This window comes from Fukomys damarensis, unplaced genomic scaffold (genome assembly GCF_012274545.1).
Source record: "Fukomys damarensis isolate Sample0158 unplaced genomic scaffold, DMR_v1.0_HiC HiC_scaffold_9, whole genome shotgun sequence".
NCBI classification, from domain to species: Eukaryota; Metazoa; Chordata; class Mammalia; order Rodentia; family Bathyergidae; genus Fukomys; species Fukomys damarensis.
The window spans coordinates 4,041,979-4,055,955 of record NW_022900921.1 but is presented as its reverse complement, the minus strand read 5'-3'; the positions used below and the strand labels follow the sequence as shown (position 1 = coordinate 4,055,955).

At 41.1% G+C, this 13,977-nt stretch overlaps 1 protein-coding gene across 1 annotated transcript in view; it reads right to left on the bottom strand.

Moving 5' to 3' along the window:
• The window catches only part of Hspa4 (heat shock protein family A (Hsp70) member 4), a 45,523-nt gene extending 31,891 nt beyond the window's left edge, over positions 1-13,632 (bottom strand). Inside the window, exons 1-4 of the mRNA XM_010639838.1 lie at positions 13,625-13,632; positions 5,803-5,860; positions 2,774-2,914; positions 1,564-1,686 (exon numbers count right to left, since the gene is read on the bottom strand). Coding sequence (XP_010638140.1) covers positions 1,564-1,686; positions 2,774-2,914; positions 5,803-5,860; positions 13,625-13,632 — 330 coding nt within the window. The remainder of the gene's footprint in view (positions 1-1,563; positions 1,687-2,773; positions 2,915-5,802; positions 5,861-13,624) is intronic.
• Between the last annotated feature and the right edge of the window lie 345 nt (positions 13,633-13,977).

Here is a 13,977-nt window from a genome sequence, read left to right as displayed (position 1 = left end):
GTTGTGGGGAGAAAGGAACCCTTCTCCATTGTTGGTGGGAGTGCAGACTGGTGCAACCACTACGGAAGTCAATATGGAGATACCTCAAAGAGCTAGAATTAGAGGTTCCATTTCACCCAGCCATCCCTCTGTTGGATATCTTTCCAATAGAAGTGAAAGAATCATACCACAGTGATAGATGCACACCCATGTTTATAGCGGCACAGTTTGTAATAGCTAAAACTTGGAAACAGCCCATCTGCCCATCAATTGGAAACTGGATAAAGAAGATGTGGTCTTTCTACAAAATGGAGTACTACTCAGCCATAAAGAATGAGAAAGTAGATTCATTCATAGGTAAATGGTTACATTTTGAGGATATACTTCTAAGTGAAATATATAAGGTACACATATGCAAATACCAAATAGTATCTCTGGTGTGAAAAACTGTGAGAGTACTCAAGATCCTAATGGGACACTTAGCAAATAGGAAGAAAAGGACCAAAGGTGTACGGACAGTGAGAAGGATAGGGAAGGGGGAATAAGGGAAAAGGAAAAAAATATGAGAAAATGTAAAGATGGAATTAAAGTGTTTGAAGTGGGGAGGGGAGGGTGAAGGGAGGGTGGGGTCAAGGGGAAAAAATGAGAACCAAGACCTGGCATGTAAAAGTACAAGATCCCACTAATGAATGTAACTATACTGTCTACCTAGAATGTACCAATAAATTAAATTTTTTTAAAAAACACACTTATAAAACAAGATGGCGAGTTCTCGTCTGCTTTTTTCATCAGATCTGGCACCACATGACTTCTGGCTCTTCCCCAAAGTCAAAATGACCACGAAGATTTGAATTCACTCAGGATACAGAGAGCACGAAAGCGCTAATAAAGACACTCAAGAAAGAAAGCAACAAGAATGATAGGATAAGTGTGTTTAGAACAACAGGTACTATTCTGAGGGTGATTGACAGTAATGTGTCTTTTATGGTAATAAATTATTCTTATTTCAATATTCGCTGTCTGTATTGCTCAATCACACCTTCTAAGAAAGCCACATTTAGCCAGGCTTTCACCCAAATAGGAATACAGAAGAGATACGAAGGTCTGCTGCTCTTGCCTTAAGTGCTTGATACAGGCAGCCAAGAGAAAAAGACAGCCATTTACACTTGAAAGCATTCAACTAATACAAACAAGTATGCTTGCCAGGTAGGGCCAATACTAAAACAAGTCTAGGAAGGAGAGGGACCGGAGAGGAGCCATGAAGAACAGACAAGATTAAACAAGCCCAATAGTGGAGGAGAGATCTGTTACAGCCTCAGACAAAAGAAAACCAAGATAATGCTTGTGTTTGGCTTTTTGTTTTATTTTTGGAAACAGGGTCTCACTATGTATTCCAGGCTGGCCTTGAACTCACTATGTAGCCCAGACTGGCCTCGAATTTCAGGTGGTCCTCCTGCCTCAACCTCCCAGATGCTGCGATTACAGGCGTGCATACCATCACACCCTGCAATCTGACTTGCAATTAGAAATTTCTGTTCTTCACTTCTTGATCAAAATTCCTAAACAAAACAGGACCAAACTCACCGAAACCACGCAGTCAACAACTGGCTTCTTAAGAACACTTTCCGCTGTCTCTTTTAACTTGGACAAAAGCATGGCAGTCACTTGCTCAGTGGTAAAATTCCGCTCTTCCTCCATATATGTCACCTGCAAAAAAACAAAATGATCTATGGTACACTTCATCACATCAGTCTTCTAACAGCCTAAACAGTCCCCATTGTGCCCTGCTGTGTGCCTGATTCTGGGCCAATTTTTCTCCTGTAGTAGGACCAAGTGGGTCCCCAGATCATCTTCCTAGTCTCCCTCCTCTGACTTCTTGTGAGGCTTATAACTAAATCCTTTCACCTCTTAGCCCCTCACCTCATTATCTGTTCACTACTGGTGCACAGAGACTTCTGTGGATGCTCCAAGGATAAAAATCTGAGCACTCTTCCCCAGAAAAGAAACATCTTTTTTCCAACCTAAGTCCTACTACAAAGTATATGACCCACCCCCTCGAATCTGCCTAGTGACTTGTGTTGTTTTGCCTGCTCTTCTCAAGTTATTCCTTAAAAATCACATTAAAAAGACCCCTGCCTCAGCGAATTAGACATATAGAAAGGCATCACTCTCAAGGCCTGCAATGCATAGTAACACCAAACCCAATGACGTCCACCAATATCCAGATCTCACAGAAACCATCAAATGGTCTTTACCAGCAAAAGCGCTCCTATAATATGCCAGGGGTACAACTCAGGATGGATTGTTTGCCTAACATGCACAACGACTTGGGGTCAAAGAATTAAGATGTGTTTCTACACAGATCAACTCTCCAGAAAGAAGCCAATCATTACTACAAACATGGAACTTGAAGAAGCTAGTGCTTATTCTAAGCATTGCAGCAAACTTTAGATTCTTGCAGGAATTTTTACAAAATTGATGATTAATGGAAACACATTCCTAAGTGATAAAGCTTCTTTTAGTTTTGGATATTAGAGAGTAAAATCTGTATTTTCAAGGCTTTTAAAAGAAGATTCAAGGGCCGGGGATTTAGTTCAGTGGCATCACACCTGCCTCCCAAGAGCAAGGTCCTGAGTTCGATCTCCAGTGCTGGGGTAAAAAAAGACTTCGGTTCAATCCCCAATACCACAACAACAAAAGTATTACAACTCCCACCAGAAAGGTACCAAAACTGTACTAACGGGCTGATAAAATGCTGCTTTTCACTTATAAGGCACTGTCATGAGACCCTTACCTTTATGCCTGTTAATCCGGTAGGCAACTGCACAATATCATACGCAAGGCTAGATTTTTCTGCTTCCACAAATGGATCAGAGAATGCTCGTCCATGAAATCTTTTAAATCCTTGGACTGTGTTCTTTGCATTGGAAATTACCTAAGAGGAAGAAGAGTGGAGTGGAAAGCAGCGTCAGATTAACTCAGCATCATTTTAGCTTTGGAAAGCTTCTAACTTGGTTTGTTTCCTTCAGACACTCAGCCTTTCACAGGGTCCACACACGCATGTCACAGGAGGAACCAAGGGGCCTGCTTGGGTCTCTCAGTGGCAAATGAGACCAGAGCCCACCTCCTCCACGAGGTCAGGCAACTATGCTAATAAAAATTATTTTCTGTTCTTAAATTGCTAACGAATATTCACCTAAAATAACTATCCAGTTTTTTAAATGCCCATAGTTTATGGTTCAAATTTTCCAGGAACAAATTCAGCAACACATTGTCAGTTTAGAAGTTCTAGTTAAATAAATTCTAAAGGTAAAATGATCACATGAAGTACACAAATATAAGAGCAAAAGCATTATAGGGAGAGTAGTGTTTATATATGCAGAAGACTGGAAATAACTGGATGTTTCTGTAATAATAGGAAAACAATGAAATAAGTAATATATGCTCATAAAACAAAATACCACAATAGGGAGGGGAGAGACCTTGAGGGGAGAATGGGAGAAAGTAAAATTACAAGTACTTAAAAATTAAAATAACAATAGGGCCAGGTATATAGCTCAGGGGTGCCATGCCTGCCTGGCAAGCACAAGGTCCTGAGTTCGATCCCAAATACTGCAAAAAAATTAATTAATTTTTAAAAATCAAGGAAGACTTTTTAGGTAAAACAAAAGCATCTACACAGTATAACCTCACTTAACCTCTTTCTTAACACAAGGGAAAAAATGCACTTAGCAAGGCACAACGGAATAAGCCTGTAATCACAGCTATTCAGGGAAGGAAGACACTCGCAAATTCAAGGCCCACCAGGCATGGTGGAGCGCACCTGTAATCCCAGCACTCGGCAGGCTGAGGCAGAATCACGCCAGCCTAGGCTACACAGTGAGTTCCACCGGCATTACAGGGCAAGATTCTGCCTCAAAAAAACCCAAAATAGGGCTAGGGATTTAGCTGAATGGTCTCACCATTTGCCTCAAAAGCACAAGGACTTAAGTTCAATTCCCAGTACCAAAAAAAAAAACAAACACACACACACACAAAACACAACAAAAATTCAAGGACCCCTATGCAACTTACCAAGAACCAGTCTCAAAACAAAAATAAAAAGGGCTGAGGATATAGCTCACTTGCCTAACATGTGTAAGGCCCGGGGTTCAACTCCCAGCTACCTACACACACACATACACACACACACACACACACACACACACACACACACGCACGCACACGCAGATGCATACAAAAGACATCAATGGTTGAGGATGGAACTCCATGGTTGAGGGTACAGTATATACTTAGTAGCATACACCTCTTGGTTCCACCCCCAGCACACAACAGGGAAAAAAAAAAAAGGATATTAACAGTGATTTCTGGATAATGGTAAAACATGTAACTTCCAAATTTCTTATATTTTTATTTCTACATTTTCTAATTCCTCTAAAAGTTGCTATAACTTACAGGAAAAAGCCAGGCATGGTGGTGCATGCCTATAATCACAGCACTCAGGAGGCTGAGGTAGGACAGCTGGGTTTTCAAGGCCAGCCTAGACTACACAAGACCTTGCCTCAAAAAAAAAAAAAAATGTATAGGAAAATAGTATCGACAAAGACATTTAAAATATTCCAGAATGAACCTGTGATTGAGACTCACTGGTTCCTCCTACTAATTCAAATGTAAGAAGCCCTCAGAGAAAACACCACAGGCTCTTCAGCATCAGCTGTGTCTAATGGCAGAGGAGGCTTCCCAAGCAGGCTGTCAAGAAGAAACCCTACCACTGTGAGTACGTCAACCTAGAACTGGGCAGCCAGCTTAGCACAGTAACTGTTCTCAATTAACAAAAGTCTTTTTAAAGGACTGGAATTTTAGAAGGAAACACATTTGAAAATAGTCTTAAATTTGTCTTCTACTGCCTACTGAGATAACTTGAACTTTCCACAAATAAGACTATAAAATAATGTAATTAAAAACCAACTGACGAGCCAGGGATTTAGCTCAGTGGTGCTGCTGCCTGCCTTGCAAGCGAAGGGCCTAAGTTTGATCCCCAGTACCAAAGGAGGGGGAGAAACTGACCAATCACAATTTTCTTAGGCTCATAAACTGTAGTCCCTGTCTGGTTCAGAAGAAACGTTTTTTGGGGGAGGGAGGGGGTTAACGATGTAGTTTAGTCTGGCCTTGAACTATGTAGCCCAGGTTGGCCTTGAACTTATGGAGATCTTCCTGCCTCTGCCTTTCAAGTGCAGGGATTAAGTATTTAATTTTACAGATAAACCTTCAGGATAATGGAATTCTTGGGGTTTTGCTGCTCTGCTTACTTAGAAACCAGCAGACAAATCAGGTTCCTGGTTTACAAAGAAAACTATATACATAAATCCTTTAATACATCCCTGGAGGTATATCTTCCTTCCTTCAGAAACTTTATAAATAAGATCAACAATGGGGCCAAGGATTTAGCTCAGTGGCTCCACCGCCTGCCTGGCAAGCCCAAGATCCCAAGATTGATCCCAGGTACCAAACATGCAAACAAACAAGATCAACAATGACCTTAAATATGAATTAGATGAAAGGTCCCTGGAAAGACTAAGGAGCATTTAAAATATCAAGATCAAACAAGCCTTGCTTAAATAAGATCTGGGCAAAAATACATAGTAACAGTTTGCAATAAGCATATTATACTGATATTGCGACTTTAGAGCCCTTTGTTTCCCACTCAAATATGTAAGAAGAGAAATCAGGTCTTCCTGTCACTGTCTGCTGTACACCTAGGGTCAGTCAGGGACAAGCAAGAGAAATAAATGATTTTAAAAAGAAAAAGAAAAGAAACTCTACCTGGCTTTTAGCTGCTGCTCCAATTGAACGATTCTTAGGACCAAAAGAAATGCAAGCCCTAGAAGACAAAACAAAACATTGAAGAATCAAACTTTATTGCAGTATAACATTCAAAATCACAGCAAATTTCTAAATCTCAGCTAAAACGTCATATACTTTAACAGTACATAATACATAGTATGTCCACAATTTGAACCTTTCCGTTGGATACAACGGAGAGCTGTTACTAAAAGTTGGAGTACAAAACTGATCAACTAACTACCTGTCCAGAATACTAGCGAGGTAGACAGGCCAACCTCTACCTCCTAATTCTTCAAGTCCCACGTGCAAACTCTCACATCAATATACCGACTAAACACTGTTCTTGTTTTGAAGATAGTTCCCAACCTCACCAAGAATATAGCCTACAAATGCTAAAAACGCTTGCCCTACTGCACAGTAAGTAAAAAAGTTCTTCTAAAGCTAGCTTACAAGGACTCAGAATTACTGACAAGAAACTTTATTCCCACTTAACTTTCTTCTAAATCACCAATTCATACACTAGTTTGATCCACTTACCGATTCCTTTAGAAGCAAAAATTAAAAACTACTTGAAGTTGTGAAAAACAGTGTAGAAGCTTTAAAAGCCAGCTGCATTGAAGCTGACACTTTTGCTACGACAGCTTCTGTTTTTCATTGTCCCTCCAAAACCATGCCTGGGCACTCTACTCACATCACTTCCTTTTCCAGTAGCTTCTTTCCTCCACCTAAAATATGATCAAACTCAACTTTTTTTTTTTTTTTTTGGTTTTTTGAAACAGGATCTCACTAGCCTCCAACTAGTGGCAATCCTCCTGCCTCAGCCTCCTGGGTGCTGTGATTATAGGCCTGTGCCACCACATCGGGCTTCAATCATTATTTCACTAAAAAAATTCTAAACCACAAAGTGTTTTATTCAACTTTTGGTTCAACGTCCTCAAGTTAACAAGCTCTTCTCTTCTTTCTACTTTGGTAATGACAATATTCACTGCTTATGTGTACTGTCCATTTAATCCTTAGAAGCACCTTCTCTTACTCCCATTTTACAGGGGAAAACCAAGTTCAAAAACAGTACTAACAGGCTGGGAATTTAGCTCAGTGGTTCTGCCACCTGCCTTACAAGCACAAGGTCCTGAGTTTGATCCCCAGTACCAAAAATGGTACTAACAAGTAGATTTACTTAAGGTCACGTAATCTGAAAACAATAGAGAAAAAAACTCCAAATAACATCTCCACACACTCCAGCTTTGACCCTCTGTATCTTCCCTGAACCCCTACTTCTTCCAATCTCACAAACTGAAAAAGGGGCCTGGAGCTGGTCACCATGCTGCACACCTATAATCCCAGGCCCTCAAAACGCTGCAGGAGGAGGATGCGACCAGCAAGTGCTCATGTGTGTCTTCCCAGTTTGGTCTTGGATGAGGCAGATAAAGTACACTTCCAACATCATGGAATATTCCCCCGGCTGAAGCATCCTCTGGGATAACGTTCCCCAACTATACTGCTCTAGACCAAACCCATGGTGAGTGTGCTCCAGCGGCACACAAGCCAGGTCACCCAGCATCGCCTCAGCACCCAAGCTCGGGATAAGGTGCACATCAGGAAGGGCTGGCACTTTGCGGTAAGTGGGCTCTGGGTACAGACTGGGCACTCATCTCTAAAAGGTTTGCCTTCACTGGTGTAGACAATATTCTTCTTTAAGGCAGTGAGTATCTCTGCTTTTAAAATCTACACCTGCCTTCTTCACACTTATGTATCTTGAAAAGCCAAATAAATGCCTGCCTCAGTTCAAATTATTCAGTCCCCTTTTTTGGCCTAAGCACAGACATTGCAAATAGTTTCCAACTTCTTACAAAGCAATCAAATGTCCCTAATGGAGCTTCAGTCTTTACCACATAATATAGCAATTAAATCTCCAACAAGTCCTAACTCCTGCAGCAGTGTAAAAATGTAACTTTCCTCATCACGTTATACAATCAATTATAGTATATTTCATCATAAGCAAATCACTATCAATTTTTACTTTGTTTTGTTTCCTTACATTCTAAAAAAAATTCCTATAATAATAAACCAACTACTGTATTAGAAAAAGAAACCCAGAGCTTTTCTACCCTGAACTTGGCAGTCAATGAACAGCTAGAATAAGACAGCACAGCGCAGGCTACCTTTCTACCTGTGCGACTTTCAACTCTGAGATTCCATTTGCTCATCTCTAAAGTGGGGGAGATTACAGCACCTATCTTACAGAATTGCTGTAGATTAAATTGGATGAGACACTTTTAAAGGGTTTATATCAGACTGGCACATCATAAATAATACTAGCTACTATAGCTCCAATAAAGCAATACAATGGAGTTCACACAAAAACAGATCAACTAGCATGCCCCACAAGCACAAGGACCAGAGTTCAGTCCCTGGCACTAAACAAACAAACAAACAAAAAAACAGACCAACTAGAACTAGACTGCTCTGAAAATTCTGTTTCACCTTTTCAACCTGTGCACTGAAATCTAGTCAGCCATTTTTGCAATTATCTATTCACTGGGACTTTTTAAAAAGTCCTAATTTCAGTAAGAAAAGCAAATGCGGGCCGGAGATTTAGCTCAGGGGTGCCCACGGCTTCCTTACAAGTGCAAGGTCCTGAGTTCCATCCCAAATACCAAAGTAAGAAAAGCAAATGAGTGCAATGCATTCAGGACCCCTCCTGTCTCTCAAGAGCTATTCCCATTCCCCAATAAATTTTCCTACTTAAAAAAAAAGTCAAAGAAAAAAGCAATATGATCAATTCCCTGAGTTGTCAATATGTAAAACAATACCAAGTGTTTAGAAACTAAAAACTTACACAAAGACACCCAATAGTTAAATAAGTAGAAACCCTAAAAAGATTAACCTGAATATCAGAGCCAGAACTCAAACTCAGCTCACTGTTGGGGGGAGGGCACGAACCAAAAGAAGAAAACAGATGCTACCAAGCAAAAAAATAAAGATTAATATGAGAAAATGAAAAATAATGGAAACAAAATCTTTGCAGACTGGAAGGGGAGAGGAGTTGAAGGGAGGGTAAGGGAATGGGGAAAAAATAAGAACCAAGAGTGACTACATAAAGGTATAAATTTCCAACAATGAATGTTATTATACTGCACACATTAAATGTACCAATAAATGTTTTTTAAAAATAAAAATAAAGGGTCTGGGATTTATCTCAGTGGTTCCACTACCTGCCTCATAAGCTCAAGGACAAGAGCGCGATCGCTGGTGCCAAATAAATAAATAAATAAAAATATATAGATTATCTGAAGTTCCACAACCCTCACCACTGTACAAGGCCAACTATTACCATGTAGGTAAATAGGCCTGTGCAATCCAAATAAATTCAATCCTAAAAAGTCCTTAACAAAAGTGAAATGCCACAATACCCTGTTTAGTCAGTCTGCTTCTCCTCAGTAAGTTCATCTTGACATGAATAAGCATGACAAGAATATGTAAAGAAAACCTATATCCTACTATCCCTCACCGAGAATTTTCAAAACTTGCACACAGCCTGCATATGAACACTGTCACAAAAAGCCTCTTTCATGGGCCAGGGATTTAGCTCAGTGGTGCACAAGCACAAGGTCCTGAGTTCGATCCCCGGTACCAAAAAGAAGAGCCTCTTCCATCCCCACAGGCTAAGTTCCCCTGCCAGACACATTTCATTACAGTCTCCTTAAGCCAGGCAGTGTGCTATGGTACTACACCTGATGCTTCTTAACATTCTGAGAAGAAAACTACTACTGATCTACTTTATAGACAAAGTAGCAATGCAAGTAACATACCCAGAAGCATAATCAGTAAAGTCCAGGATTCAAGCTCAAGTCTATCAGACTTCAAACCCAGTACACACTCTTTTACTGCCTACCATGCCCTGCTGAATCCTCTACTTCTTACTTTCACTCAGACTATCCCAATCTTCTCCATCAAAACTTTCTTTTTCTTGTACATGAATTGAACATAGGACCTTGCACTTGAGAGGCAGGCCAGGCACCACTGAGCTAAACTACGCCCCCGCTTTTCTTTTTGGTTTTTTGAGACAGGGTCTCATGCGTTCAAGGTGTTGCGTTCAGTGCTGGGATTACCAGTGTGTGCCACCACACGCAGCTTCACCATGTATTTTGATCCTATCTGCTCAAATCCCATTCTGCCTTTCCTGTCACTCCAGCCCCCACTGACTTACCTTTCCTCTGAACACAGCATTTTAAATCTGTGCTGTAACAAGGCCAATAATTGCATTCTTTTGCTATTAACTGTTGCTTTGTCATTCAGATTTCCTGGTAGACCAGTTATACCTCCACAGCAGGCATCTCATACTTTGTCTACTTGATACAATGCCAAGTCAAAGCTTTAAAAACCCTAAGAGTAATCAAGCTGTTGCTGTCCAACATTACTTTCCTTTCACTTCAAATTGAATTAACTTGTCAGGCATGGTGCTGCATGTCTGTAATTCCAAGACTTGGGAGGCTGAGACAGGAGGATTGAGGCAATTTCGAGGCCAGTCTGGGATACATAGTGAGTTTAGACCAGTCTGAACTGCACAGTGAGACCCTGTCTCAAAAAAAAAAATTACATTAACTTCAATCTTTAACTTGAATTCCTGACATACAGGAAGTTAATTCAAATTGAAGTTCTAGATCCATCTATTCTACACTTTGAGTCCTAGAAACAGTAAATTTGTTCAGTCCTGTAACTTGTTCTCTCCTGGGCAAGAGATACTGAGCAAATATTTATGCATATTCTGATATTACTATGAAAAACTACAGTCCCACAGGTCCTCAAAAGGTAGTTTCAAGCGTGTGCAGGGCCAGTCTCATGCTATTAGGAGAGCTGTTAATCTTTCTTAAAGGACAGAAGAAAATGAGCTTTTTAAACACCCACAATGATAAACTCTCAGATAAGAGCTGTGGCAAAAGTGGCATGGAAATAAGACACTACCTTACTCAGTATTGTGTTTACTAAAGCTCTGAACTACAAAGTAACAAAACTTAATAACAAACCCACCAAGTGACTCATACTTTTGAGATCTACAGTTCCTAAAATACACCAAACCCTTACTCAATAAGCTTTGCATATTAAAAGGTGCACAGCTTACAACCTTAAAGGCAAACTTCCAGGTTTAGCTTTAATATTCTAATATCTAATCCAGTAATAAAGAGCATTAAAAAATACAATACCAGAAAACTGTGGCACCATTTATTATATGCCAGGCATTATCCTAAACACTTCAAGAAAAAGGCCAGAGTTATATACAGTTTTAATTCATAATCCGTACAACCTTCAGTGACAGAGAAATCATGTATGTTCCTAACACAAATTAATCCCTTAAACTACTGGAAAATATTCTGGCAGTATGTCCTGAAATTATAAGCATTCTTTGCCCTATCGATTTCACTTCTGGAAATCCAACAAATATAAAGATCAATTATGTAAAAGCCAGGTGCAGTGGCCCATGCCTGTAATCCCAGCACTGGGGAGGCTGAGGCAGGAGGATTGCTGTGAGTTCGAGACCAGCCTGGGCTACATAGTGAGTTCCACGTCAGTCTCAACTACATAGGGAGACTCTATCTCAAAAAAAAAAAAAATGAATTGAGGGCCAGGGATCTAGCTCAGTGGTTCCACTGCCTTGTCTTGCAAGCGGCAAGGTCCCCAGTTCGATCCCCAATACAAAAAAAAAAAAGAATTGAAATCCCTCCAAAACAGTTTTGAAACTGGGAGGAAGAGTGATGAAAATATGTTAAGTACATGTACAAATACGCCCAAAATGAGCCAGGGGTGGTAGTGCACCCCGATAACCCTATCATTCTGGAGGCTGAGGCAGAACTGCCAAGCTTGAGACCAGCCTGGATTCCATGGAGTTCAAGGATAAGACAGCAACTGTCTCAAAATTCAAAGTGCCAGAATTAAACACATTAATCCATATATCCCACCAAAAAAAAAAAAAAAAAAAAATTAAAGCCAGGCACAAAATTCCGCATCCATAATCCCAGCCACTTGGGATGCTGAGGCAGTCAGATCACAAGCTTGAAGCTATGCAGGGCAATGCAGCAAGACCCTGTCTCAAAATAATTTTTTTTAAAAAAGGATTAAATGGGCCAGGCATGGTGGCACAAGCCTGTAATCCTAGTTCTCAGGAGGCTAAGGCAGAAGGATCACAAGTTCAAAGTCACACTGGACTACATAGTGAGTTCAAGCCCAGCCTGAACTACAAGGTGAGACCCTGCCTCAAAAACCCACAAAAATAAAAAGGGCTGGGGAGATTAACTCAATGCAAACTCCTGGGTTCAATTCCCCATACTAGGAAAACTACTTGAAGGTACAGCATTCCCACATACGAGCAAGGATAACAGAATTATATGGAACACAAGGAAATAATTTAAGGCATTTAAAGAATTGTATTCTCTTCATGTGTCCCCTTTGTAGCTCAAGTTTGTTCAATTTTAGGCAGGCAAGGACCAAGAAGCTAAATGACCAACTCAGTTGTCTAGCCCTTTTAGTTCTTCAGGAAGGCTATCGTTACAGAGCAAGAAAACTAGGACCCAAAGAAGGCAATATCTAATAGAAAATTAATAATGCTCAAAAACAAACTTTAATACTTTATTTTAAATCAGTGCACAATACATTTCCTTGGAAATACAAGTTAGAATACCCACCGTTAAAAGTTATAGCAAAAAGGGTGACTGGAGCTTAAGTGCTTTTTCTTTTCTTTGTTTAAGGGTGATGAAATTTCTAATTTGTGATGGTTGCACTGTTCTGTAACTATACTAAACGGTGAACTGTACATTACATTTCAGTAGTTATTAAGAAAACCAAACCTTGAGAAAATGACATTAAACTATGATATGAGGTTATGAGACGTATCTTCAGGTGAAGCACATGAGTCAGATATAAGGAGGGGGTTGGAATTTGGCAATTCGAATGCAGTGAACTTTCTGAGGAGTAAAGTAGTTTGGCTAGAGGGCTGGGGGGGGGTAGTTCAGTGGTGGAGGAAGCCCTGGATTCAATCCCAAATCCAGTACTGGAGGAAAAATAATTCAAAGTGACAGCCGGGCGTGGTGGCACCTGTAATCGCAGCACTCGGGAGGCTGAGGCAGGAGGATCGCTGAGAGTTCGAGACCAGCCTGGGCTACATAGTGAGTTCCAGGTCAGTCTCAAGTACATAGTGAGACGCTGTCTCAAAAAAAAAAAAAAAATTCAAGGCGAAAACAATGACGACATTCAGAATTGAGAACCTTCACCACTACACTGAAAACCTCCAATTTCAATAAAAAGTCTTTTACAAGCTACCGCTTAAGTGAAAGATGAGGATTAAAATCACCTACATGTAGGGTCGGGGATTTTACCTCAGTGGTTCTGCGCATGCCTTGCAAACGCAAAGAGCTGACTTCAATCCCAGGTACCAAAAAAAAAAAAAAAAAAAAAAACCCTACATGGATTCAAAAGACACACCTCTTACTCTAACCAAGTAAAGACCTGGGTGAGTCACTTTTTGGAGGCTTTGTCTACAGTGGTCCCATAACTCAGTATACGTTCTAGAAATCAAACAGAGCCTTTGAGTCATTCATTCATGAACAATTATACCCAACACCCGGTTGGAATGTATTATCTTGAAAGTGCAACGCTATGACGGAGTAGATGCACGCAGATTGGGCAGAGAATGAGCATTTACGGCTCAAAATCCTGAAATGATGCGGAAAACAAAACTGAAAGCAACGATAACAAGACAGCAGTGGTTTTATTAAACTCCCTTCAGATGGCCATCCGAGGCACCCACCTCGGCATGCCCGGCCCACCCGAAGCCTCCAGTCCTCCCGCCTCTCTTCCGGGCGCCGCCCCGCCCCCACTCACGTGGGACTTTGACTGCTCCACAGTCTCCCGGCCGGCAATCGCCAGACCCCGGTTCAGTCAAATAGCCTTTTTATTCATTGCTGTATGCAAAGCTGAGCCCTCTGTTGGGCTCAAGAGACGTCCCTGAAGCAGGGACGAAAAGCATTTCGGCCCACTCCCTGTCCCAGACCGGCCTTCCCTCCCCTGGTACCGGGTCAGAGCCCCCGCGGAGCCTGCGCGGGAAGCCTCGCGACGGCGCAGACCCACGCTCACGGCGGGTCGCAGTCACCGATGACCCGG